This window comes from Astatotilapia calliptera, chromosome 2 (assembly GCF_900246225.1).
Source record: "Astatotilapia calliptera chromosome 2, fAstCal1.2, whole genome shotgun sequence".
NCBI lineage: Eukaryota > Metazoa > Chordata > Actinopteri > Cichliformes > Cichlidae > Astatotilapia > Astatotilapia calliptera.
The window spans coordinates 18173-46066 of NC_039303.1; the positions used below are offsets into that span (position 1 = coordinate 18173).

At 39.5% G+C, this 27894-nt stretch overlaps 3 protein-coding genes across 3 annotated transcripts; 2 read left to right on the plus strand and 1 right to left on the minus strand.

Moving 5' to 3' along the window:
* Positions 1-4551: 4551 nt before the first annotated feature.
* Positions 4552-5897, minus strand: LOC113009192 (uncharacterized). The gene is made up of 4 exons (XM_026147375.1): positions 5849-5897; positions 5373-5717; positions 4902-5246; positions 4552-4643 (listed from the first exon to the last, which is right to left on the minus strand). The coding sequence occupies exons 1-4, from the start codon at positions 5889-5891 to the stop codon at positions 4552-4554; spliced, it is 825 nt and encodes a 274-aa protein (XP_026003160.1). The 5' UTR covers positions 5892-5897.
* Positions 5898-12618: 6721 nt separating this feature from the next.
* LOC113009199 (uncharacterized) lies at positions 12619-14357 on the plus strand. Its single transcript, XM_026147386.1, has 5 exons — positions 12619-12661; positions 12766-13095; positions 13259-13615; positions 13829-13948; positions 14248-14357. Exons 1-5 carry the CDS (start codon positions 12619-12621, stop codon positions 14355-14357), a joined length of 960 nt encoding a protein of 319 aa, XP_026003171.1.
* A 4433-nt stretch (positions 14358-18790) lies between these two features.
* LOC113009207 (signal-regulatory protein beta-2-like) lies at positions 18791-27712 on the plus strand. Its single transcript, XM_026147397.1, has 5 exons — positions 18791-18803; positions 19800-20129; positions 20306-20662; positions 20837-20962; positions 27612-27712. Exons 1-5 carry the CDS (start codon positions 18791-18793, stop codon positions 27710-27712), a joined length of 927 nt encoding a protein of 308 aa, XP_026003182.1.
* The last annotated feature ends 182 nt before the right edge of the window (positions 27713-27894 follow it).

A 27894-nucleotide genomic window follows, 5' to 3' on the forward strand; every position in this document is an offset into this window, starting at 1 on the left:
TGCTGTAATAACTAATAATGATTGAAATTACAACTTTAATATTGGCCATATTATATTTACATTTCCAAAGTAAGATGACTTTAGTCTCATGAACAACATTAGCTAATTGTTATTTACTAGGTAATCTTTTCTTTTTTTTTTTTTTTTTTTTTTTTTTTGCCTGTCCCGTTTGGCTCTTTTGCCATCAGAATTGTTGTCTAAAGGCAAAGAAAGATGCCCAGCGGATTTACTTTACCAAACTGACCATCCCAGCCTTGCCGTAATGGTCCATTTGATTCACCTTTTATTGTTTATTTTATTTTCACTTACTGAATACGGGACAGACTTGACTGGGGGAAAGAAGGGGAGAAAGAAAGAGGGAAAGAGAAACAGCTGAGAAGAGGGACGGGGGAGAAGGGCAAAAGACAAAAACCAACAGAACGGGCAGAGAAAAAAAAATGCATATATCAATCACCTGGATCACCTGCTGAGAAAGAAAAAAGAAAGCAAGCAGAAGAGAACAAGAGTAATAGAATAAACAACATCACAATGATATATGGGAATATGACAGTAAATACTAAATGTTAAACATTATTGTGCAGCACATAAGATCAACAGAACACAGTGTGCTTTGAGGTAGGAGCCAAAAAGGGTGTAGTTTGTGGGTGTGATCACCCGTGTGTACACCTGTGAGCATGGACGCGCTTGTTTTTTTTAAAGGTTCCTTCATGTAATAATCTGCTAGAGGGTGTGGGGGGGCCACAGCCCCGTCCTACAGGGCGTGAAGCAGGTGTGGAGGAGATCAAAACTCCAGACATCCAGAGGCCCCCAGAACACAAGAGACCAAGGAAGACCAACAGAGGGGCAGCTGCGCCACTGTCCCGGAAAGAGCTGAGGAGAGTCCCAGATGAGGGCTCACTCAGCAGCCGCGGAGCAGAAGCCAGGGGGAGTTGCAGTGACGCGCCCGTGAGCTCCGCCGGCAGCCAGCTGCGCCTGAGTGACCGAGCCCCAGGCCGAGAGGCCGGGGGCACCCCACCTCCGAAGTGGCCCGAGCGAGCCCCAGGCTCCAGGCCCCGATAAGCGGCCGCCAAGGAGTGAGCCGGTGTGTACCTGGACGCCCATCCCCGGACACAAAGAACCACCAACGCACCGATGTCTGAGGGGGTCCGCCACTGGCAGGGGAAGTGGTGGTAGGGGGAGATAGGCCTCCAAACCTTGGAGGGCCTGAGATGTCCCCAGAGAGGTGGCGCCTGACACCCAACCTGACATATAGACACAGACATACAGGCACACACAGATACAAACATCCATTCCCACCCTCATGCTCTCATATGCACTTACTCCACACTCAACCAACGTGGAGACAGACATAAAGAGACGTTGTACACACGATCACACTCTCCAAGCGTACTCTACAAACCGGGTCTAGGTGCCCCCGCCCCTGGAGGGGGGAACTGCACCCAGACCCAGGTGGTGTTTCCCTTTTCCCTGCGGTGGGGGGAGGCAGACCGCCCCGACTCCGCAGCAGCAGGAAGGCTCCACACTCCAGACCGCAGTCGGACGGCCAACTCCTCCTCCTAGTCCTAGCCCCCCTGCTCCAGCAGGTCGCAGAGAACGGGGGTGAGAGAAGACTCCGAACCTCCCTCCACCTGCTCATTGTAATGTTGATGCATGTGTGTTCTAAGGTGCATTTAAAACCCAGGAGGGCTTGGAGCTACCTGCCAGAGAGCAGCAGGTAAGCGCATGGTCCCTCCTGCTAGCCCTCAATGTCTACGTGTATTTAAAATTGAGAGGTGGGCAACGATGCCAGGGGTGGGGTGTACACCCTGATGGTACTTTGGACTCCGTGTATCGTGCCCACCCCCAAGATCCTATATGTATGTGTAATGAGAGTGTGAGTAATGTGAATGTCTAAGTTGTGGGATAAAATTGAGGCAGAGGCAGCCAGAAGGGGACAGAGGGGGGGGGGGGGGGGGGGGGGTAGCCTCCTCTGCACCCTGGTGACATACCCCTACTCCAAGGCCCTGCATGTGTGGGTGGTTGTGGTGGAGCGGGAAGAGGGAGGCAGCTGGAGATTTACTAGGTAATCTTAAATGACTGTTCAATACAGAAGTGAAGCCCAATAATCATGATTTCACAGTCAGCCTCAGATACTTATCAAATCAAAGCTCATGTACAAACAAACAAACGAATGAACAAAAGATTTTCTCCTTCATTTCTGTCAAACAAAGCTGTATGAAACGTTTCCAGCTGTTAGTATCATGGTTGCTAGGCATCCAGGGCAGCGCGACGGAGGCTAGACCGTCCCATTTCACAAGCCTCTCACTTCCGGCCTTTAAGTACGCGGCCCTTGTGGACCGTTAAGGCTGCTCACTTTAAGGCTGCAGACCCTGAATTGGGATACAGCCCTTGTGTCGTTAGGAGCCTGAACCGCAGTAAAACTCCGGTGAGGTCAATGACCTTACGCTCTCCCACTGTCACACGTTGATGACGTATCTGGAAATCAATTCAGGTGGGACCAGTGTTGCCAACTCCTCAGTAAGGAAAATCGCTATTGGCTGTCCTAAAAGTCGCAAGAAGTCGCTAAGTGATGTCATCGCCTAATTTGCATAGTTGGTCATGCTAATGTAATTGTAACCTACGCTGTTGGAGAGAGAAATAACATCGTGTTAGAGGCATAAAGTCAGTAAAAAACGTCTTAAATGCATTTAGAATTTATTTAGAACTACAAATTAAATTTCTTTTAGCAATTATTGTTTTTTTAATGTCACAATTCCAACCCTGCTCCTTTATCCGGGCTTGGACCGGCAAAAGTGACCCGAAACAGGCACTCTGGTGGAGTTAGTGTGTGTGTGTGTAGTTTTAAACTTTATGGTCCACAAAACAGCATACCAGTAAAAGAAGAACTGACTGCGCTACAGTCAGTGCGGGAGCCCTGCCCTGATAGCAGCTGGGGAGGACTATCCTCCACCTGTGAGCGCTTTGGCACGGGCGAGGTGCCCACCGCAGCACCCGCTGCTTATTGAGAGTAAGAGCGATACGCACTTTCACGTCAAAAAGTCGTCATAAATAAGTCTCTAATAACGCCAGAAAAAGTCGCCAGATTTGTCGCTAGTTGCGTTTCAGAAATAAAGTCGCTAAGGTGGTCTGAAAACTCGCTAAATATAGCGACAAAGTCGCTAAGTTGGCAACACTGGGTGGGACATGACAACACCGCCACCTGCAGGAAGATTTTCTCTCTGGTACCTTGTGTTCTGATACCTGACAACTTTTTTCTTGAGAACTGAGACCTGACAATTTTTTGTCTGATACCTGACAACTTTTTTCTTGAGAACTGAGACCTGACATTTTTTGTCTGATACCTGACAACTTTTTTCTTGAGACCTGACGATGTCCTAAAATGTACACCGCAGACATGGCTACATGGAAGCCCTATGATAACTCGAGACAGTCCTGTGTCAGACACTTCTAAGTCTTAATTTTAATGGAAATTACAGATGTGGAAATTGGGCCCAGAATCATAACACTAGCAAAAGAACGTATTGAGGTAAAAGAGTGAAAAAATTGAAACAGAGAACAAGTGAACATACAAGTGTGATTTACTGGCTTGAAAGAAGCTTTCCATTAGCAGCCCACTTTAATGACATAAAACATGATATAATGTCCTTACGATTATTTAGCATTGAGCCCAGTCCAGCACCATCTAGGGAAGGAGACCATAATTTATTATTGAACAGAAGTGAGGCTTCCTGGATATTTTCTTTGCGGACTTTGTCACCCAAACAAACTGCATTATTTTTAATAGTGCACATCATGGAGTAGATGAAAGAGAGTTTTTAGCACAGATACAAACTAATTTTTAAATTTTAGTTTTTTAGAATTTCTGATATTTTTGGTCCTTCTTTGGATCTGTAAGTTAAAAATAGGTGTGTTCTCATTTCTTTCCTTTTGGTTTCTACAGGGTTGTTTACAAAACTAATGTTGTTATTCAGTTAAATTATTTGACCAATACTACACACCTGTGATGTGCCTAATAGTTATTATTTCTAAATTGTTTGATTGTATTCTGCCTTGGTAAATGGGAATCAATTAATTAAGTAATTGTGTGAAAATAGTTTCACCTTACCTGACGAAGGTCACCTGGACTGAAACATTGCAGTCTAACAAAAATAATGATAAGCGATAGAGTTTGCTGCGGTTATAATATGTATATATTTTAAAAACATGTTTCTATTCTTATGGAACTGTCATTGATTCAGATATGCACAGCCATGCACAGTTAAAAAGTAATTGTTATTCCACAGTATGAACCTGAAAGCGATACATAATAGCTGACCTGTTCAATGTGAAGAAGAACACAAAGCCGATGTTGTGAAATTGTTCAGGATGCTTAAATGCATGCATTTTGTTCTTTTTGTTTTTTGTTTTTATTTTTTGCAGATATTAAAATGTAATAATACATATTATGACAGTACTGTTAGTAAATTCTGCCTTTGAGCTATACAATGATTTCTGTATTCTAGATAAAGATATTCTGGGTGCTTAACTGAAGATGAAAAAGAAAAGAAACCATCAATCTCTTGATAGAATAAGGACTGCAATGACAATTACACAGAGAGCCAACAGCGTCCCAAGTACAATGATCACAGGGTCCCATTTTTGTCCTGGAATCAAAAAAGCACAGATATTATATTATATTATTTTATATTTCTGCCAGAGCAAAATCAGAAAGCAAACTATTTACTTCACATATTTTATGTAAATTTGCCAAAAAAAAAGAAGTAATTTCACCGAAGGAGTGAAATTACTTCTTTTTTATTACTTAAACAACATAAAGTAATTATTGCTGCAAAGTTCAAATTTGATTTTTTGCTTTACTTGTTTAGTTGTAAAAAAAAAAAAGAAAATCGGTGACCACATACTTGTCTCCACTTGAGTTCCTTCACCAAACACGATCTCTCCACATGTGACCACTGCACAGTAGTAGATCCCAGCATCAGAGGAGTTCTGAATAGTTTTGGACAGACTGTGGACACAACGCCGTCCCTCTTGTTTTTGACTGTAGTTTCTGTGAGTGTAAATAATCGTGGCGTGGGATTGTCCTGATCCTGCTCTGAACCAGTACACTCTGTGTTCATCTGGGCACTTGCTTCTGTTCTCGTTGTTATTGGAGAAAAGTGAACACTGGAGAGTCACGGAGCTGCCTGGGTGGACTGACACTGCCTCCGGAGTTTGTTTCACGTAAACTGATTTCTGCTCACTGTGACCTGGGTTGTTTAGTAAAAAGCAGTGATAATGGAATTAAAATATTTAAAAATATAATACCAGGTTTCCTCAAAGCATTTGTGATTACTAAGTGAGGTAGAAAGAAATGAACATATCACATAGTTTACCATTTACAGCCAAGTAGACGCTTGTATTAAAGGTCTGTGAATAAGCTGATCCATACTGACAGAAATATGTTGCTTCATCCTCTTTTTGGACATTTCTCATGGAAAGAAAATACAGAGTCTGCCCCTCTGATACTGAGAAACGACCGTTGTTAAATTCTTCACTCAGTGTTTGTTTTGTGTAAGATCCTGTAGCAACTGTCTGGATCATATATCCTGGGGATTGCTTAAACCAGTGAACAAATTTGCCGTCCTTCTCTGTAACCGGACACTGCAAAGTAACATTTTTACCAACTTCAACTTCAATCAAAGGGATCTGGTGGGCAGCCTCTGCGCTTTGAATCAGAGCTGAAGACACAAGACAAAAAGAGACAAAACCAGTAAACATTACAAATCTTCCCTCTTAAATACTATTGTCTTTACATTATACTGCACCTGTTAAAATCTGTGTAGACAACACTAGATCATCTTGTACTTACCTATTGTAGTAAAAAGAATCAAAGCAGTCTGTACTCCAATCATTGTGGTGAAACACCTTTGTCTTGCATGACAGATGCCTTCCTACTTAAATGAAAGTTTAGTCACAAGATCATCAAAGTGTTTCAAGTAGAAATCATTCTGATTGGCTGACATGCTGGTAATACACTTCCTCGAAAGTGTTTTTTCTTTTTTTGGTAATTTTACTGTTGTTTGACTGGTTGATGTTTCAAAATGCAATTTTTTTTAAATTTAAAATAAGAAACTGTTACTGGTGTTCAGTCATATTAATTGTAATAACAATTAATGAAGCGCAATAACAGGTAATAAAATGTTTAATTATTATTTGTTCTTGGGGGGCTCTTCAACTGCTGGGGGAGATGGTCACATCTTGCAGGAGCTTTCCTCTCTTCAGGAACTCTCTCTGCAGGAGGGGGAGATACAGGAGAGGTGGAGGAAGATCTCAGCCTGGGCGTTTACTGTCTTATGTAGTCTGGAAGATGAGTGGATGGTGGGGTGGGTGCAGTTTTCTCTGTGGTGGGGTTGGGTGGACTGTCCCGGGCTCTGTGGGGCTGGGAGGCGCTGCTGCACTGGGCCCCGGTCTGGATGGGCCTGGGCCCCCTTTCCCTGGCGGGTCGCGGAGTGTGGGAGTGCCTACTGGGGTCAGCGGGGGAGCCCCAGGGAGGGGTTACCTGCCCCTCCCTTCCTTCCCTCCCCATCTCCAGCTGCCTCCCTCTTCCCGCTCCACCACAACCACCCACACATGCAGGGCCTTGGAGTAGGGGTATGTCACCAGGGTGCAGAGGAGGCTACCCCCCCCCCCTCTGTCCCCTTCTGGCTGCCTCTGCCTCAATTTTATCCCACAACTCAGACATTCACATTACTCACACTCTCATTACACATACATATAGGATCTTGGGGGTGGGCACAATCACGGAGTCCAAATTACCATCAGGGTGTACACCTCACCCCTGGCGTCGTTGCCCACCTCTCAATTTTGAATACACGTAGACATTGAGGGCTAGCAGGAGGGACTATGCGCTTACCTGCTGCTCTCTGGCAGGTAGCTCCATGCCCTCCTGGGTTTTAAATGCACCTTAGAACACACATGCATCAACACTACAATGAGGGAGGTTTGGAGTCTTCTCCCACCCCCATTCTCTGCGGCCTGCTGGAGCGGGGGGGCTAGGAGGAGTTGGCCGTCCGACTGTGGTCTGGAGTGTGGGGCCTCCCTGCTGCTGCGGAGTCGGGGCGGTCTGCCTCTCCCCACCGCAGGGAAAAGGGTAACACCACCTGGGTCTGGGTGCAGTTCCCCCCTCCAGGGGCAAGGGTACCTAGACCCGGTTTGCAGAGTACGCTTGGGGAGTGTGATCGTGTGTACAGCGTCTCTTTATGTCTGTCTCCACGTTGGTTGAGTGTGGAGTGAGTGCATATGAGAGCATGAGGGGGGGGAATGGATGTTTGTATCTGTGTGTGCCTGTATGTCTGTGTCTATATGTCAGGTTGGGTATCAGACGCCACCTCTCTGGGGACACCTCAGGCCCTCCAAGGTTTGGAGGCCTATCTCCACCCACCACCACTTCCCCTGCCAGTGGCGGACTCCCTCAGACATCGGTGCGTTGGTGGTTCTTTGTGTCCGGGGATGGGCGTCCAGGTACACACTGGCTCACAAGTATTAGGTAATCTTATCCTGATTAAACTTCACTAATTGATGTGTTTATCTGCATTTGGAACTGTTGATCCATGGATTAGGGGTTTTAATATAAACATGGAGTTACTGAGGAGATTTAACTTAAAGTGGACATGAAACACTTCATTTATAAAGGCTAATTTACAACATGAGCCCTTCTCTCATAAACTGACATAGATACTCAGTGTAGCTGGAGTTAAGAAATTAGTGCTTAGAGTTAAAGTTTTTAAAACGTATTTAGGGCCAGCTTGTGCCAGTACAGAACGTGACATCATCAGGTTGGTTGGTTGCGGTCCATAGACTTACATCAGTTTATGTTAGCTAAGTAGTTATAGAATCAGACCGAAGACTAAAACTAAAAATCCGACTAAGGGGGTCACTTTTGTGCTACACTTGGCTTTAACTGTGAGGGGTTTTTTTTAAATCAAGGATATACTGTCCACTTTCATGGTCTCTGTAGCTGGCTTTGGTTGGTCAGAAACTGTTTTTTCCTTGTGGGGCCAGTTGTACAACAAACAGCTGATGTAACAAACAGCACATTGTACATCCCAACTCAGATACGTTTGTTATAGTTTTGGACAGACTGTAGACACATCTCTGTTTCTGTTGCCTTCTGATACTATTGTGGTAAATTATATTTGGATGGGATTCCAATTGAATTGACTTGAATTGAAAGACATAAAGAACAGGTGACCTCTAATTTTCTGCTTCTAATTTCGAATTAAACTGAGGTTATTGTACTCATCCCTAAAAATCTTGTCTAACCAGATACTTAATCAGGATGGCATTACCTTTACCTCCAGTGATACTGTGAGGAATCCTGAAGTTCTTTTTGACAAGGATATGTCCAAGATATGTGCATATTAAACAAATACAGAGGACTGCTTTCCTGCATTTTTGCAATAGCTTCAAAATTAGAAACATCTTTTCCCAGAGTGATGCTGAAAAACTAGTTCCTGTATTTATTTACTTTTAACCTGGACTGTTGTAATGTATTATCATCAGGCTGAAGCGACTGGTCCTAAAAACTCCCTGAAGAGCCTTCAGTTGATCAAAAGTGTTACAGCAAGAGTAAGGCAAGGCAAGGCAAGTTTATTTGTATAGCACAATTCAACAACAAGGTGATTCAAAGTGCTTTACAGAGACATTAGAAACAAGAACAAATAAAAAGCATGATTTAAAATTGAATAAAACAAGCAAATAAACTAACTAACTAATTAACAAACAAACAAACAAACAACAGTATATAAAATCAAAACAGATAAAATCAGAACAGTAGATAAAATCAGTAGTTAAATGTAAGTTTTGAAATTTAAGCTTAAGTACTGGCATATTTCTCTTCATAGGCTCCCTGTTAAATCTAGACTCACATTTAAAATAGTTCTATTCACATACAAGTTCTTGAATAGTCAGTTACCATCTTATCCTGTGTCTAGTATCTAGTACCCGATTCATGCCTTGCCATGCCAAGACTTCAGTGTTTTGTATTTTAGTTTGTAGTTCTCAGCAATACAGCTGCTTAAGTTCACGTTATCTCTCCAGAGTCCTGCACTTTGGTCCTCATCCTGCCTGCCACACAGTCAGACCTTGACAATTAAAAGTAGAATGGGAAGCAGAGCCTTCAGCTTTCAGGCCCCTCTGCTGTGTAACCTGTCACACATCCACTCTACTTTCAAGATTAGGCTTTAAATTTCTTTTTTGATAAAGCTCATAGTCAGGACTGGATCAGGTGACCCTGAATCCTTCCTTAGTTAGGCTGTTATTTCTTAGGCTGCTAGACGCTTACCATGATCCACTTAGTGTTTTTTCACTTTCATCTTTTTCACTTACTATGTGTTTATAGACTACTTTGAATTTAATGATTAGTTATTATTAATTTGACATTTGTGGTGCATGGCACACTGGTTAGGTTGCTTGCTCTGCAGCGAGACAACTAGCTGAACTGCACAGAGAGTCCCAAGTGTGGAAAACTAATCAAAGCAATTAAAGAATGAAATCCAGAGCAGAACAACCGAATCAAACATTTTTCAAGCCTGAACAGAAGAGGTGAAGGGCTGAATAGTGAGGGGGAGCAGGTGCCCTGGTGTCAAAGTTCAGACCTGAAGTGTGTAGTTACTTTACTTTAGCCAGGTATAGTGTAAGAACAATGGTTATAGACGGGTACAAAGCATGTCTAACCTCCATAACAGGAGTTCAAATTTCATTAATAAGTATTTAATGAAATGCAAAAGCGGTAAGACTGTCATTGTAGCGTTTGGGTATCATTGTATCAAGACCATATGGTATCAAATTACACCTGTTTAAATATAAATTCCTTTGATTTATCATAGTTGCTAACTCCGGGTCCGATAACAGGCACCACACCTGCAGTAGATGTGCTCGGTGTGAGGTCTCGCAGCAAGCTATCAAATACGGAGCTTTTCTCGGCTTTTAAAAAAAACGCTATACGTCGCCAGGTGTTTCATCAGATTCGAGGTGTTACCTCCTTTGACAGTATCACAGTATCAGCTTAAAGCACTTGTTGCAGGCTGCTGAGTTTCCATCTTTTGCTGTGAAGTACAGCCAGACTTTTGACCGCTTCGCCTTGGGCATTTTAAATCTGTAGCTCTGCTCTAAAAGAACGTACGTACCTGGGCCCGCCTACTATCCTCGGAAACGTAAAATGATTGGCTAGAATTCAAAGTGTATGACATCTCAGGAAAAAAAAGCACCGAAATAAAGCACCGAAATGTGCGCTGCTTTTCGGTCTGGTTACTACCGTTTATGTCAGAACCGGTGCCATCATGGCACCTGATACCGGTACCCATCCCTACTATTAGCTCATGGAATATTACCAGAATAATTAAAATCCTCCTCCGGTCTTCTATTTTATGTTAGATCTATTTGAGTTTTCACAGTGTGAAATTTAATACAGAGAAGCAATTGTGGCAGTTGGGCTAACACCCAGGTCTTAGTGTGTCTTTTCTGTTTTTTTTTTTCTTGTGGTGGTGGGGGGGTGTTTGTTTGTTTTTTAGCAAATCCAATAAATCAATTATGTGTTTGGCATCAAGGGCCAGGGGGGTTGGGGGGCATGTAGCACTCTCACAGTGAGCCAATCTTGCAAGAGAGAAAATTCAAGTTCTATCATTCCCAAGGGCATAGTAGCGTCATGGCTTGAAAGGAAGGCTACGCAGAGAAGAATTGAGGCTAGAATTTTCCGTTCTTGCAGCCAACCCAATAATTTTGTTTCCACCTATCTGGGGGCACCAAAAAAAGAAGTATTTCTCCCAGTAAGAGTGGACTACTGGTAGGTGGTTCTAGGGATCAGTTATTATTCTGCTCGCTAGTACCATTTGTCTGAACCAGGACTCCCTTTGCAAGTGCTCACTGACTCTTGCGGTGAGCAAAATCTTCTTGATGAAAACCGATTTCAACAGCTTGGAATCCCCACTATGCTCCAAGCCTCTGACCACCCCACTTTTACACTCAGCTTCAACACTCACACAGAGTCTGTTCACCTAGTCATCTACGGCAGTGGCTCTGAGTTGTTGAAGTTTGTTGTATTCACTGCTCCCATATCCCTTTGGATTTGGGGAATCCCCTGGTTATAAAAACATAACCCACTTATTAACAGAATGTAAGAGAGACCAAATGAATGCTGAAGCTTATTTTGCACAACTATCACCTCAAACTCAACTGATTTATGTATTGTTCCCATGTGGCCATGTGAGCCATATTAACCATAAGAGATCTTCTTCCTGGAGCTTCTCTTCCCTTCTGTTGCCTTTACAATTTCCCCCAAACAAGTGAATTAGTTGTGTGACCTCATTCAACTCATTTTAAGTCTATGTCTAATAAAGCATTTATAAATGACACTGAGAGGTGAACAGGACCTCAAGACGCAAACAAGTCTCAGCTGTTTTCACAACAAAAAAACAACAACAAACAAAAACAAACAAAACAACAAACAGCCAGCGCATAAAGCGATAGAGTGTAAACACTACATAGTATCCATCATATTAAACTGTAAAGCAAAATGTCTTTTCAATATTTGAGCATTTGAATTTCTTTCGTACAAGTAACTCAGATGAAATGAACAAAGTCATGGATGGTCTCCTTCACAAGCACAATGCAAACTGTTTGCAGCTCCTCAGAGTAAGGAGGTGATCAGGTTGGTGACCATGTTGTTCCTATCTCCTTCATAATGGAGAACCAAAGCAAAAATGAAAACCACAGGCTGTATAAAGCAGAGATGTTACTGCATTAAATCAAGAAATGCCAAGATTCAGTGGCCATTATGAATATAAACGCAACTTTTATCATAAAATCGGAGCACGAAATCCACACATATGTTATATTTAGTAGTGGCTATTGAATTTATTTATTTGATGCAGTAACATCTCTGTTTTATATAAAATTAAGAACCATGAAAATGCCATTTGCTTTGGGATTCTTCTGAGCGAAAGAGATAGCAAGCCACCCCTGAACCTGATCACCTCCATACCCTGAAGTGATCTGAGTTTTTACTGTGCAGATAAGCAGACCACGCCCTGTTCTTTCCTTATTTAGCCGAATTCAGCTGTGTGAAAGCAGAGCACAAAATACCTTAACTTCTTCCTTTAATCCAGGTGCACTTTGGAGCCTGACTTGATTCTCTAACTCCTGACTAAAGCTGATACACATCACCTAAGTGTCAGCTACATGAAAACTAATATGCTAATGAGTAAAAATAAATTACTGTAACACTGAATGTGAAACATTAACTAACATCATCACCAAGGCCATAATACACTTTCCTGTTTTGATTTCCTGAGGAAACTGTTGTAAACATAGTATGTGTGTACTGTAAACAGCCCACTGTAAGAAAACCAAAATGAGAGTCAAACATAAATTAACATAAATGTGTTGCTAGTGTTGTTTCATGTGTTTAAGCTTTGGGTATGGCATATTTCCATTGTGGTAGTGCAGTGAAACAACACTACAGTGAGAAGCCAATAAGATTGCTCTAAAAATTGTTCCCTCCCATTTGATACGGTTAAATGTAGACAAATCCTTTCATAATGCAGCTTCAAACGTCTGCTGTGTCAAGAGGACAAAAACAAAATGCTGACAATTTTTTATATACTGCTCCTGATCAAAACTGGGCGTAAGTACAGAATTCTTAATCACTGAATCACTGTGGTGTATTAATCTAAAAGATTATATGAATATATCACTGTTGGTAACCATGATTCTGCTTTTAATTTTCAGGATGCTCAGATCATCAGATCTTTGACACCAAAAATGTTGCTGTTGAGGAAAATGTGACTCTGAATTGTTTCCGGGATCGTCTTTGGCATTCAACAAACTTATTCTGGATCAGACTTGTTTCTCAGAGCTTTCCTGAAATTGTAGGATCAACAATGTCTTATGATTCTCCGATTATTGAAAACATTCATCACATTACAACAAAACAAGAGCCTGGAACTTTTGTTCTGCATATCAACGGAGCACAGTTAAGCGATACAGCTGTTTATTACTGCATCAAAGTAAGACAGCGCAAGATGACATTTTTGAAAGGAACTTTTCTTCAAGTCAAAGGTAAGTGAAACAAAAACAGCAACACTAATGAGTCAACCACAGCAAAATTATTTACCGTTTTTATGTGTTTATTTGCGTAATTCCTGAAGACACACTATTTCAATATAATTGAAATTTTTATTTAACTGAATATAATGAAACATATTTATTTTATTTTTCATAGGACCTGACCCAGGCATCACTGGTGTCACTCAAGACTCTTTGTCTAATCCAGTCCATCCAGGAGACCCAGTAACTCTGCAGTGTTCAGTCCTCTCTAATTCTGAGAACAGAACATGTACAGAAGATCACAGTGTGTACTGGTACAGAACCAAACCAGATGAGTCTCATCCAAGTTTAATGTACAGTCAAGGAAACAATAGTTATGACTGTGAGCGGAGTCCTGAGGCTGCCTCCCAACAGAAATGTGTCTACAGCTTCTCCAGGAACGTCAGCTCGTCTGATACAGGAACTTATTACTGTGCTGTGGCCACATGTGGAGAGATACTGTTTGGAAATGGAACAAAACTGAATATCGAAGGTAAGAATTTTCGTATTAAAATAAAAAATAAAAATATATAAATGTTTATATTTTATTTAGTTTTGACTACAATGGATTTAGATGAAGTACATCGGCACATAATAATTGATGAATCTATGTATATAGATTATAAATATTATTACATTTCAGTTTCATTATTTTATTATTTCATTATTTCACCTTTAATAAGAGCTTTTTCCAATATAGTTCCAGTTGTCCGTCATTGGGATTTGACCAACACAGTTCTCATTCTGCTATGTGTTGCTCTCAGCATAAGCCTGATTGTCATAGCCTTCCTCATTTATACCATCAAAGAAAAACACAAAACCTCGGGTAAGAAGAGTTACTTCTATATCGATTTCTTGAATAGTATTTGGTTAGGTCATACTCATTTACAACTGATTTGTAAAGTAAAATACAGTGAAACATTTGCTTCTGATCACTTTTTCACATTGTTTTAATCCAGCTGCTGTTTCTCTACAAACAAATACAGAATCAACTAGGACAGAACATCAAATTCATAAAGTAAGAAATTTTGCAATTAAAAGCCTGATGGAAAAATAAAACCAGCAGTTTTTAATGATAGTCTACAGATGTGCATTTCAGTTGATACATTTTGATGCATTTCTCAGAGACACGAGGACTCATTGACTTATGCTGCACCAACCTTTATCAAGAGAAACACTCGCAAAGCAGAGAGAAGGAACACGAGAGCAAAAGAGACAATGTGTATTTACTCTGATGTCAGAGCTTTTGAGTGTGGAAAAAGTGAAGCTTAAGCAAAGCTTGTATTTCATCTCCCTTTCATCTTCACTTTGGACTGATATTTAATATTGCCATGCCCAGATTTCATCCACTGAGTCTGGATATTAAAAGCAGAAGAGAAAAACATTCAAATGATGAATATGTGAAAATAAGTCCAGTAAGTCATCAAACACAAAATGTGCTTTGGAACAACTACAACACATCAAATCTTTGTATTTTTTAATTCATGTCCCATTTTCTTCACTTTTTTTGTTTTGCTTTGTGACAACTGTAACAGAGATACAAAACACTGCACAGAAAGTTCTAATGTACCATTTTGTTGTGTGAGCACTTTGTATCTTTCAGCTGTTTATGTCAGGTGCTCAGAAAACAACTATGTTGCACCTGTTTGGACCTGTTTGGTTTGTTAGTTTTTCTCTGTCACCCTGCATGAAATGCTTTTTATGTATGCTCTGTAGGATCTTGCAGAAGCTTTATTAAAACACTCAAATGATATCTGAAGCTTGGTTTCTCAGATTTCCACCACAGATTGTAATTAATTTGTATATATGAGAAGTAACTTTACATTAATAAATACATATAACGCCCACAGCTTTCCTGTTGCAAAGTAATGCTAGTGTGATGCTAGTCTGTTAATGTGCAACACAAGAGCTCTGAAAATGGATTTAATTAAATACATCCAACATAAAATGTAAGTAAAACACAAAATTCTGTTTTAACTTTGATAGTACAACATTAAAATGAGTCATTTTCATCTATTCTCTTACGATTGAACCATTACTCTGTATACTAAGGCAATATAAATATTCCCTTTAAAATCACACACACATTTTTCTTTCTTTATTCAGCTGAGTTCACCTGTTTAAAAACAGCACAAAACAACTTATCTTATTTAATTCAGGTGCACTTTGGAACTGAGCCTGACTTGATTTTCTGATTTGTCTGACTAAAGCTAGCGAACTGACTTCAATAAGCTGACAACTAACCAGAGTTGAACCGCAGGAGGGAGCTAAAAAAAAGTGCAAACTCTTGAACATCCCACAGGCATTCCCATTCATTATTGAGTGATCCCTTGTCACAAGGGAGCAAAGCTTTCATCAGTTAAATATACATACTGTTTGTGATCTTTACACTTGTTTGTGAAGCTCTGTGAAACACTCGCTATTGTTTTGTGATTACGTTATTCGTGTTCTACTTTAAATGAAGATGTTTCAGTATATTTAAATTAAAGTCATCTGTGACACCAGCTGCTCAGTCTGTCTTCCTCTGTCTTAAACCCTATTACATATTTAGACTCTGGTCAAACATCTTCTCTGTATTAGGCAAATTATATTTGTATAACCCAGAATCTTTCTGTGTCACTTTGTGCTTTGTCTGTTTCTTTTTCTATTGTGACAACAGCTGACTGTTAGTGCTGACCTTTCTGTTTCATTTTTAAAGACTTTGTAAGTCATAAATGAGGTCACACTAAATCCTGAATTAACTACAAACTGCATAAATGAACTATGAATTACAGTATGAAGTGAGGATTCACAAAACCTCTAGTAACATGCTTACTCACAAATAGCTTGCTGTATATGTGTACATGTGTACACAAATGAATTAATCATTTACATAGATTTTCTAAATAAGAGCATGAACCATTAACAGCTTTCATAAAGTGCAAACTTGATGGAATCTGTTAAAGTAAATTTCACTGATTCCATCTTAAGTAAAATACTCAAATGAAAAAGAAAAGAATGAAACTACACAGTTTTTTCCTTTATTAGACTGCTGCATATTTTCAAATACGTTAAATCACTAAAACATAATCCAGGTTTTTGTAACTTAGGTTTTGGGATTTGCACTGTACATTGCACTGGATAATAAAATAGTCCCATTTTGAGTCAGCTAGGTAAATCACAAAATAAGTTCTTTTCAATCTTCCAGCACATTGTGTGTCTTTGAGAATAATTTCACGAAAGATCAGTCACCTCTTATTTTGAACTTAATGTTTCACCAGTGGTGGTTAGCACCATTGCTCATAGTAAGAAGGCCCTGGTTTGAATCTAGCCTGGGGATTTTTTTGTGTGTAGAACTTGAATGTTCTCCTTGCATCTGCACGGGTTGTCTCCAGGTACTTGGCTTCCTCCCACAGCCCAAAGACATGCACGGGTTTAGACTAACTGATGGTTCCAAATTGGTCATAGGTATGAATGTGAACATGAATGGTAATCTGTATTGATATGTTAGCCAGGCAATACATTGGCAATCTGTCTAGAACAGTGATTCTTAACCCTTTAAGACCTACCATAGAACATGGTAGGTCTAATATAGCCAAGGCTTATATTATATTTTACATGCTGTAGAGCCATTTTTGGGAGCATTTCAAGTTGCTATACATCAGTACAACCATTATAACCCAAATCTTAATAATATGTATGCATTACATGCATAGTAATTACATAAATTGCAAAAAAGTGCAATAAACTACAAAAAAATTGAAAATTTCAACGTAGGAAGTGTTATGAACAGCTGATCGGATCGGCAAAGCCTTTTTCTGGAATATTATGTTTTTGTTGCTGCAAGCGATTTTTATGCCATTTTTGCAAAGCTATATGTGGAAGGAAACTGATCTAGGACAAGCTGATGGCATAAGATGTAAGTACATCTCCTCCAGTTTCATATGCAAAAGAAAAATACTGTGCTAGCTTACGTGGTTCCAGTTCTACCTGGATTTAAAAATAGTTACACAAAACGGAGTGTGCCCGCTCCAACCGGCTTTAAAGGGTTAAGAGCTGCAAATTCTTTTTAGTTTTCGACCTGTGGGCCCCAGGACATCATAAGTTATTAATTGAAGACACCAGGGACTACTGTCAGTGCGCCCCAGGGTGGCTGTGGCTACAATGTAGCTGCCATCACCAGTGTGTGAATGGGTGGATGACTGGATATGTAAAGCGCTTTGGGGTCCTTAGGGACTAGTAAAGCGCTATATAAATACAGGCCATTTACCATTTTACTGTTATCCATGAAAATCTCAGTTACAATACAGCTTCCCACCACTTGGTGGAATTTGTTTAATCAGCCTCAATAAGCAAGCAGAAGAAAACACTCTCCCCGCTGTTTGCAGTTAGCAAAATATATGCAGAAGTACTTAAAATGGAAAAATGAAGATGAAAGTTTCTGAATGGTGGAGCGGAGAGCCCAATGTGTGGACTGTGGATGCTATCCAATCATAGTGGAGGAACTGATTTTGTTCCATGAATTGTTAACCTGTTTGGCATTTTGTTTTATACACATAATAAATAAATGTTTACCACATTGCATCATGTTATCATCTTTTTTATTTGACAAGGTTTTAGCTATTGAATGTTTCACCAGTGCTGGCTAGCACTATTGCTCACAGTAAGAAGGCCCTGGTTTGAATCTAGCCTGGGGACTTTTTCTGTGTAGAACTTGAATGTTCTCCTTGTCTCTGCGTGGGTTCTCTCCAGGTACTTGGCTTCCTCCCACAGCCCAAAGACATGCACGGGTTTAGACTAAGTGATGGTTCCAAATTGGTCGTAGGTGTGAGTGTGAGCGTGAATGGTTATCTCTATTTATATGTTAGCAATAACTTGAACTCCTGTCTTAGAATGTAGTGTTTGTACCTTGTCTCTTATCGTATGGAATAAGTTTTCAAATTTGACAACTTCACCACAATCAAACTCATTACATTTGCATTACTTCTCAGTAGTGTTTGTCTGTGTGCACATCCACATATTTAAGTCCCTTGTTCAACCACTTCAGTCTAACTTTATCACTGTAGCATTTTAAAAACAAGTCAAGTCAAAATGTCAAACTCAAATTGATTTTATCATTACACACACAAAACTGACATGTACTTGCATTATGATCTTCACATTCATTGTTATTCACTTAATTTAATTTAATTTAAAAAGGTATTTTTTCAATGTGAGGAGAACCAAAATTCATTTTGAGTACTCCATGAAAAGAAGTTTAATTATGTACAGTCACAGTTTTCTTCACTTTGATAGACATGATTATAGTAAAACAGTGACTGCCATATACATATTTTCCAGTGAAAAGGACATGTTACTAATTTCCAATAATCAGAGCGTTTCCTGAGAACTGGGTGCAATTTTATGTGTATGTATTAAAGGTAAATTGAATGATGATATATCTATATATCTATATATATATATCTATATATATATATCTATATATCTATATGTATATATCTATATCTATATATATATATATATATATATATATATATATATATATATATAGATATAGATATATAGATATATATCTATATATATAGATATATATATCTATATATATATATCTATATATATATATATATATCTCCTTAACACAGAACCATGAATCTAACCTAAATTTGTCTTATTTCATGATGAGTTCAAAATGTATTATGAAGGTAAGACAATTATCAGCTGATGAAGTTTCACAATTACTGTATGTCTACTAATATTTTACTTTGCAAATAGACGACAGTTATTTCTGAATGAGGGTAAAATGTTCTCAACAATATCTCTATTAAACTCAGGCAAAGAAAGTTCAGCAAAGGACTTTAGGAGATTAAGGAGTGGAGCGGGAGGTTTGTCAACTAGTCGACTGCAGTTTAAATTTGGCACTTTTTACTCTTTGTTTCCACTCACTGATTAGTTAGTTTTTCACTCAGTTTCGGGGTTTGCATTCATTAGCACCAAAACGCACTTTAAGGGTTGGGCTAAGATGTGGTTTGGGTTAATATATGACTATAAATATGAATATAAATGGAAATGAGAATGAGAAAAAGCTTGCTCACCTCACAGTCCCAATAACAACGGATGCACTACAGCACTTTTTATGTAGATGTCCTAAGTGTGAAACTAATAAATAATAATAACATAGGGTAACACGGAATCTGGAACATTAACTAACATCACACAAAGTCTTCACATTTTCTTGTTTTGATTTCCGTATGAGGAAATTGTTGTCAACAAACCATGTGTTGTCTACTGTAAACAGCCCACTGTAAGAAAACCAATATGAGAGTCAAACATAAAATACCATGAGTGTGTTGCTGGTGTTGTTTCATGTGTTTAAGCTTTGTAAATGGCATATTTCCATTGTGGTAGTGCAGTGAAACAGCACGACAATGAGAAGCCAATAAGATTGCTCTAAAAGTTGTCCCCTCCCATGCAATACGGTTAAATGTAGACAAATCCTTTCATAATGCAGCTTCAAACGTCTGCCGTGTCAAGAGGAAAAAAACAAAATGCTGACATTTTTTTATATACTGCTCCTGATCAATATTGGGCGTAAGTATAGAAATCGTACTCACTGTACTGTCACCGTTTATATTAATATGAATGTTTATATGACTGTATCACTTTTGATGAGCATGATTCTGTTTGGTATTAATTTTCAGGATTCTCAGATCATCAGATCTTTGACACCAAAAATGTTGCTGTTGGGCAAAATGTGACTCTGAATTGTTCCCGGGATCATGGTTGGCTTTTAACAAACTTATTCTGGATCAGACTTGTTTCTCAGAGCTTTCCTGAAGTTTTAGGATCAACAATATCTCATGATTCTCCGACTATTGAAAACATTCATCACATTACTACAAAACAAGAGCCTGGAACTTTTGTTCTACATATCAACAGAGCACAGTTAAACGATACAGCTGTTTATTACTGCATCAAAGAAAGTCAGCAAACCATGACATTTTTGAAAGGAACTTTTCTTCGAGTCAAAGGTAAGTGAAACAGAAACAGCAACACTAATGCGCCAGCGACAGCAAAATAATTTGCAGTTCTTGTACTTTTGTTGCACAACTCACAGTTCCTAAATATGCTCTATTTTAATGTATTTGAATTGTTTTAAATTCAACAGTATTTAATGAAACATATTTATTTTATTTTTATTTCATAGGACCTGACCCAGGCATCACTGGTGTCACTCAAGACTCTTTGTCTAATCCAGTCCATCCAGGAGACCCAGTGACTCTGCAGTGTTCAGTCGTCTCTAATTCTGAGAACAGAACATGTACAGAAGATCACAGTGTGTACTGGTACAGAGCCAAACCGGATGAGTCTCATCCAAGTTTAATTTATATTCAAGGAAACAATAGTTATGACTGTGAGCGGAGTCCTGAGGCTGCCTCCCAACAGAAATGTGTCTACAGCTTCTCCAGGAACGTCAGCTCCTCTGATACAGGAACTTATTACTGTGCTGTGGCCACATGTGGAGAGATACTGTTTGGAAATGGAACAAAACTCGATATCGAAGGTAAGAATTTTTCTATAAATTATTGTTCATATTTTAGTCAATATTGACTATAGAACAATTAAGTGAATGTCAACAAATACTAATTAAAATGAATTTATATGTATAAATTATAAATAGTATTGCATTTCACTATTACTTCACATTAAATAAGAGCTTTTTTCAACATACTTTCAGTTGTCCAACATTGGGATTTGCAGAAGACCAACACCATTGTCTTTCTGCTATGTGTTGCTCTCAGCATAAGCCTGGTTGTTATAGCCTTCCTCATTTATACCATCAAAGAAAAAAACAAAACCTCGGGTAAGAAGAGTTACTTCAGTTTTGATTTCTCAAATTATATTCAGTAACGTCCTATTAGCTGCTACTCATTTGTAAAGCAAAATACAGTGAAACATTTGTTTCTGATCACTATACAGTTATTTACTGTTTTTTAAATGGTTTTTTTTCAGCTCCCTTTTCTGTAAAAACAAATACAGAAACAACTAGTGAAGAACAGCAAATTCAGCAAGTAAGACATTTTGCAATAAACAGCCTGACAGAAAAAAAATACTTTAACTTTTAGTGATAGTCTACAGATGTGCATACAAGTTGATAATTATTTTTATGTTTTTCTCAGAGACTTGAGGACTCATTGGCTTATGCGGCACCAACTTTTACCAAGAGAAACACTCGCAGCGCAGAGAGAAGGGATGAAAGAGCAACAGAGGCAATTTGTATTTACTCTGATGTCAGAGCTTTTGAGTGTGGAAAAAGTGATGCTTGAGCAAAGCTTGTATTTCATCTCACTGGGCCATCAGCTAATACACTATGTGGCAACTAATGTGTTATGTATGTATTTGTGACAACTGTATATTAAATAAGAATATTGAATTGGATTATTGAATTCAATTAGAAAAATAAAATATAGCTTCACTTTGGATGGATATTTAATATTGGAATACCCAGCCTCTGCTCTCTGAGTCTGGATATTGGAAATGGAAAATAAAAACATTTAAATGATGAATATGTGAAATTAAGTTCAGCATGTCAACCAGACATGAAATTTGGTTTGGAACAACTACAAGACAACACATCGTTCTATTTGTTTACTTTAATGTCCCGTTTTCTTCACTCTTTCTCTTTTGCTTTGTGACAACTGTAATAGAAATACAGAAATCTGCACAGAAACAGGTGTTATAACTATGTGGCACCTGTTTGAACCTGTTTGCTTTGTGATTGCCTTTTACTCCGTCAGCTTGCATGAATTATTTTTTATGTTTATTCATGAGGATTAAGTAGAAGCTTTAATAAAACACTCATATGATATCTGAAGTATGCTTGCCTTCTCAGATTTCCACCACAGATTGTAAATAATTTGTATATATGAGGTGTACTTTTACATTAATAAATCCAGTGTCGTCGCAAACTAGTCTAGTGTGATTTTCAGTCTGTTATTGTGCTACACAGCAAAATCTCCAGTGTTAAATTAACACTTTTGACAGTGTTATATGTTTAAAAGTAACCTAGTCAGTTTTGAAGATTAACAATGGCTAACACTGAGCAGTGCTGATTTTCTAACACTGGAATATTTCTAACATTTTGAGTTATTTTCCATTAATTTAACACTCAACAGTGTTGTCTTTAACACTCAGAGGTGTGGACCCATATAGACACTCTCCAGTGTTAAATTAACACTGGAGACAAGCGAGCTCTAAAAATTGAATCAATTAAATCCATCCAACATAAAATGAAAATCAAGCCCAAATGTCTGTTTGAACTTTAACAGTACAACATTAAAATCACAATTTTCATGTCCATGTTTTATGTTATGATTGAACCATTCCTCCATATAATAAGACAATCTAAATATTCTCCTTAAAATCACACATGTTAAGTTTGTGTGTTCTAGTGTTCTAGTGTAATATGGTGGCAGATTGAAATAAAATGTTAACGATGAATGAATGACTAAAAGCAAGCAGAAATATGAATATTGACTTACCTTCAATAACAAGAGAATTCAATTAGAAAAATAAAATCCATCTTCACTTTGGACTGATATTTAATATTGTCATGCTCAGACTCCGCATCTGTCTGGATATTAAATATGTGAAAGTAAGTCCAGTACGTCTTCAGACAAGAAATTTGGTTTGGAACAACAACAAGACAACACATCTTCGTATTTAGTGTTTTTTAAACTCATGTCCCGTTTTCTTCACTCTTTCTTGTTTTGCTTTGTGGCCGCTGTGATAGAAATACAGAAATCTGCACAGAAAATTCTAAAATGCTATTTTGTTTTGTGAGCTCTTTGTATCTTTAACTATTTATGTCAGGTGTTCAAAAAATAACTATGTGGCGCATGTTTGAACCTGTTTGGTTTGTGATTACAGTTTTTTTTCTATCAGCCTGCATAAATAAATTTTATGTCTGTTCAGGAGGATTATGCAGAAGTTTTAATAAAACATTGAAATGATAACTGAAGTATGCTTGGTTTCTCTGATTTCCACCACACTGTAAATAATTTGTATATATGAGAAGTAACTTTATATTAATAAATACAATGTCCACGGTTTTCCTGTTGCAAACTAATGCTAGTGTGATGCTGGTCTTTTATTGTGCAACACAAGTGCTCTGAAAATGGATTTAATTAAATACATGCAACATCAAAAGAAAATAAATCACGTAATTCTGTTTTAACTTTGGTAGTACCACATTAAAATAACAAGAGTCATTTTATGTATTTTGTTATTATTGGACCATTACTTATCTAAATATTCCCTTTAAAATCACACACAATTTTCTTTCTTTTTTCAGGTGAGTTCACCTTTTTAAAAGCACAGCACAAAACAACTTATCTGATTTGTTTAATTCAGGTACACTTTGGAACTGAGCCTGACTTGATTGACTTGTCTGACTAAAGCTAGCTAACTGACTTCAATCAACTGACAACAAATCAGAGGAAAGTTGAACTGCAGGACGGACTAAAGAAATGCTAAACTCTTAAACATCCCACAGGCATTTCCAGACATTATCGTTTGTGATCTTTACACTGGTTTGTGAAGCTCTGTGAAATACTCACTATTGTTTTGTGATAACGTAATTCTTGTTATATTTTAAATGAAGATGTTTCACTATATTTAAGTTAAAGTCCTCTGTGACTGCAACTGCTCAGTCTGTCTCTTTCTGTCTTAAACCCTTTACAAACTCAGTGTCAGGAATCCTGATACAGGACCCAAACGCAGGACCTTTGAATGCCGCCAGTGCGCTTATTTACAGTGGGGTGAACAACAAAGTGCAGAATATTTTTGGTGCACTCCAGGTGAATGTGTTTGCATAATACTGAATCTTTCTGTGTCACTTTGTGCTTTGTTTGTTTCTTTTCTTGTTGTGACAACAGCTGACTGTTAGTGCTGACCTTTCTGTTTCATTTTTAAAGACTTTGTAAGTCATAAATGAGGTCACACTAAATCCTGAATTAACTACAAACTGCATAAATGAACTATGAATTACAGTATGAAGTGAGGATTCATAAAAACTAGTAGCATGCTTACTCACAAATAGCTTGCTGTATCTGAATCAGTTAACCATTTACTCAGATTTTCTAAAGAGCATGAACCATTAACAGCTTTCATCAAGTACAAACTTGATGGAATCGGTTAAAGTAAATTTCATTAATTCCATTTTAAGTAAAATATTCAAATGAAAAAGAAAAGAATGAAACTACACAGTTTTTCCATTATCAGCACTGTTGCATATTTTCAAATATGTTAAATCACTAAAGCATAATCCAGGTTTTTGTAACTTAGGTTTTGGGATAAGTACTGCATAATAAAATAATTTCATTTTGAGTCAGCTAGGTCCATCACAAAATAAGTTGTTTTTAATCTACCCTTCCAGCACATAGTGTGTCTTTGAGAACAATTTCACGAAAGATCAGTCACCTCTTATTTACTTTGAACTTAATGTTTCACCAGTGGTGGTTAGCACCATTGCTCATAGTAAGAAATTCCTGGTTTGAATCTAGAATGGGAACTTTTTTGTGTCTAGAACTTGAATGTTCTCCTTGCATCGAATCAAGGAGAATGCAAGGTACTTGGCTTCCTCCCACAGTCCAAAGACCTGCACGGGTTTAGACTAAGTGATGGTTCCAAGTTGGTCATAGGTCTGAATGTGAACATGAAAGGTTATCTGTATTGATATGTTAGCCCAACAATAGATTGGCAGCCTGTCTAGAACAGTGATTCTTAAGAGCCGGACCTTGAGGGCCGCAAACAATTTTTAGTTTTACACCTGTGGGCTGCGAGGCCCGCGGGACATCATAAGTTAATTGAAGACACCAGGAAGATCTCAGCCTGGGCGTCTATTGTCTTGTGTAGTCTGGAACATGAGTGGATGACGCGGTGGGTGCAGTTTTCTCTGTGGTGGGGTCGGGTGGGCTGTCCCGGGCTGTGCAGCCTGCTGGAGCGGGTGGACTGGGAGGAGGAGTTGGCCATCCAGTTGGGGTCTGTAGCGTGGGGCCTCCCTGCTGCTGCCGAGTCGGGGCAGTCTGCTTTTCTCCACCCCAGCGAAAAGGGTAACACTACCTGGATCTGGGTGCAGTTTCCCCCTCCAGGGGCAAGGGTACCTAGACCTGGGGTATAGAGTACGCTTGGGGAGTGTGATCGTGTGTACAGCGTCTCTTTGTGTCTGTCTCCACGTTGGGTGAGTGTGGAGTAAGTGCATATGAGAGCATGAGGGTGGGAATGGATGTTTGTATCTGTGTGTGCCTGTATGTCTGTGTCTATATGTCAGGTTGGTTATCAGACGCCACCTCTCTGGGGACATCTCAGGCCCTCTAAGGTATGGAGGTCTATCTCTCCCACCACTTCCCCTGCCAGTGGCAGACGCCCGCAGACATCGGTGCATTGGTGGTTCTTTGTGTCTGGGGATGGGCGTCCGGGTACACACCAGCTCACTCTTGGTGGCGTCTTGTTGGGTCCTGGGGCTCGCTCGGGCCACTTCGGGGGTGGGGTGCCCTTGGCCTCTCAGCCTGGGGCTCGGTCACTCAGGCACAGCTGGCGGCCGGCGGAGCTCACGGGCGCGTCACTGCAACCCCCCCTGGCTTCTGCTCCGCGGCTGCTGAGTGAACCTTCATCTGGGACTCTCCTCAGCTCTTACTGGGACAGTGGCGCGGCTGCCCCTCTGTTGGTCTTCCATGGTCTCTTGTATTCTGGGGGCCTCTGGATGTCTGGAGTTTTGATCTCCTCCATACCTGCTTCATGCCCTGGAGGACGGGGCTGTGGCCCCCCCACACCCTCTAGCAGATCATTACATGAAGGAACCTTTAAAAAAAACAAGCACGTCCATGCTCACAGGTGTACACACGGGTGATCACACACACAAACTACACCCTTTTTGGCTCCTACCTCAAAGCACACTGTGTTCTGTTGATCTTATGTGCTGCACGGTAATGTTTAGTATTTAGTATTTACTGTCATATTCCCATAGATCATTGTGATGTTGTTTATTCTATTACTCTTGTTCTCTTCTGCTTGCTTTCTTTTTTTCTTTCTCAACAGGTGATCCAGGTGATCGATAGATGCATTTTTTTTCTTCTTCTTTCTCTCTGCTTATTCTGTTGGTTTTTGTTTTGGTTTTTTTTTGGTTTTTTTTGCACTTCCCCCCGTCCCTCTTCTCAGCTGTTTTTTTTTTTCTTTCTTTCTCCCCTTCTTTCCCCCAGTCAAGTCTGTCCTGTATTCAGCAAATGAAAATAAAATAAACAATAAAAGGTGAATCAAATGGACCATTACGGCAAGGCTGGGATGGTCAATTTGGTTGGGCATCTTTCTTTGCCTTTAGACAACAACTCTGATGGCAAAAGAGCCAAACGGGACAGGCAAAAAAAAAAAAAAAAAAAAAAAAAATTGAAGACACCAGGGACTACTGTTATCCATGAAAATCTCAGATACAATACAGCTTCCCACCACTAGGTGGGATTTGTTTAATCAGTCTCAATAAGCAAGCAGAAGAAAACACTCTCCCCGACGTCTGCAGTTAGCAAAATATATGCAGAAGTTCTTAAAATGCAAAAATGAAGATGAAAGTGACAAGGGCCCCTCCCAAAAGGCAAAATCTTTGCACAAGTACAACCCTGACTTCCTGAAGTAAAGGTTTCTGAATGGAGGAAACAAGGCGGAGCGCAGATCCCAATGTGTGGACTGTGGACTAATGCAATCCAATGATACCGGAGGAATTGATTTTGTTCCATGAATTGTTAACCTGTTTGGCATTTTGTTTTATGTGCAAGTTCACATTCACATAATAAATGTCTATCACATTGCATCATGTTATCATTTTTATTTGTCAAATAAAAATGATAATAACATTTAGCAGTTAGCTGAAATAGATTTGATTTAGTTATTAAATACAAAGCAAACCAAAAGTCATGAGATGACCATAGAGGGCGCTGCAAATAAGCTACTGACCATCCCAGCCTCAAACAACAGTGTGAGCCATCTTATGATGGCCTTAGACATACAGCATCATCCTCTGGAAAGAATAAAAAGAAGTCCATTTTGCTGTTTGCAACTAGACGAGTCCACTTATGTCACAAATGGTGCATTGCTGCTGGTTTTTGTTCATTATTGCTGGACAGCAGTATGCATGAAGACATGCTGTTTAGTGGAGAGCTACCAACACGAGCCACAGCTCAGGAATGTTTCCACTGCATTGATGAATCCCTGAGGATCCCAGAGAAGGACACGTGGATTTACGACCCATTTTTTCGTGGATCCCACTGAAAATTATGTTGCTTTACCCTCACATCTGGAATCCCAGCTTCTGGAAGTTTCCACCGACAGCACTTTAAAGTTGCAGTGGGGCAAACTGGACCTGGAGTCCTTCTGGATTGATGTCTCAAAGGAGTACCCATGTCTGACATTGAGAGCTGTGAAACTCCTTCTCCAATTCAAAACTACATATCTGTGTGAATCAGGATCTTCCATTGTGACCACAGCCAAGACCAAAGCCCGAAACAGACTCAGAGCAGCTACTCTGAGAATGAGCCTTTCCCGCATTCCACCCAGACTGGATTAGATCGTGTCTCAGAGGCAGGCTCAACTGTCTTATTAAGAGGTGAACATAAAAGGGGAGTTGCAGCTTGCCAAAAAACATGACTGCTGTGACTGTTGTTGTTCATTTGTCTCAAATACAAAGAGTAACTTCTGGTTTGCCAGTGAAAAAAGGTTTACCGCTGAAGCAACTTTTAAATTCACTCA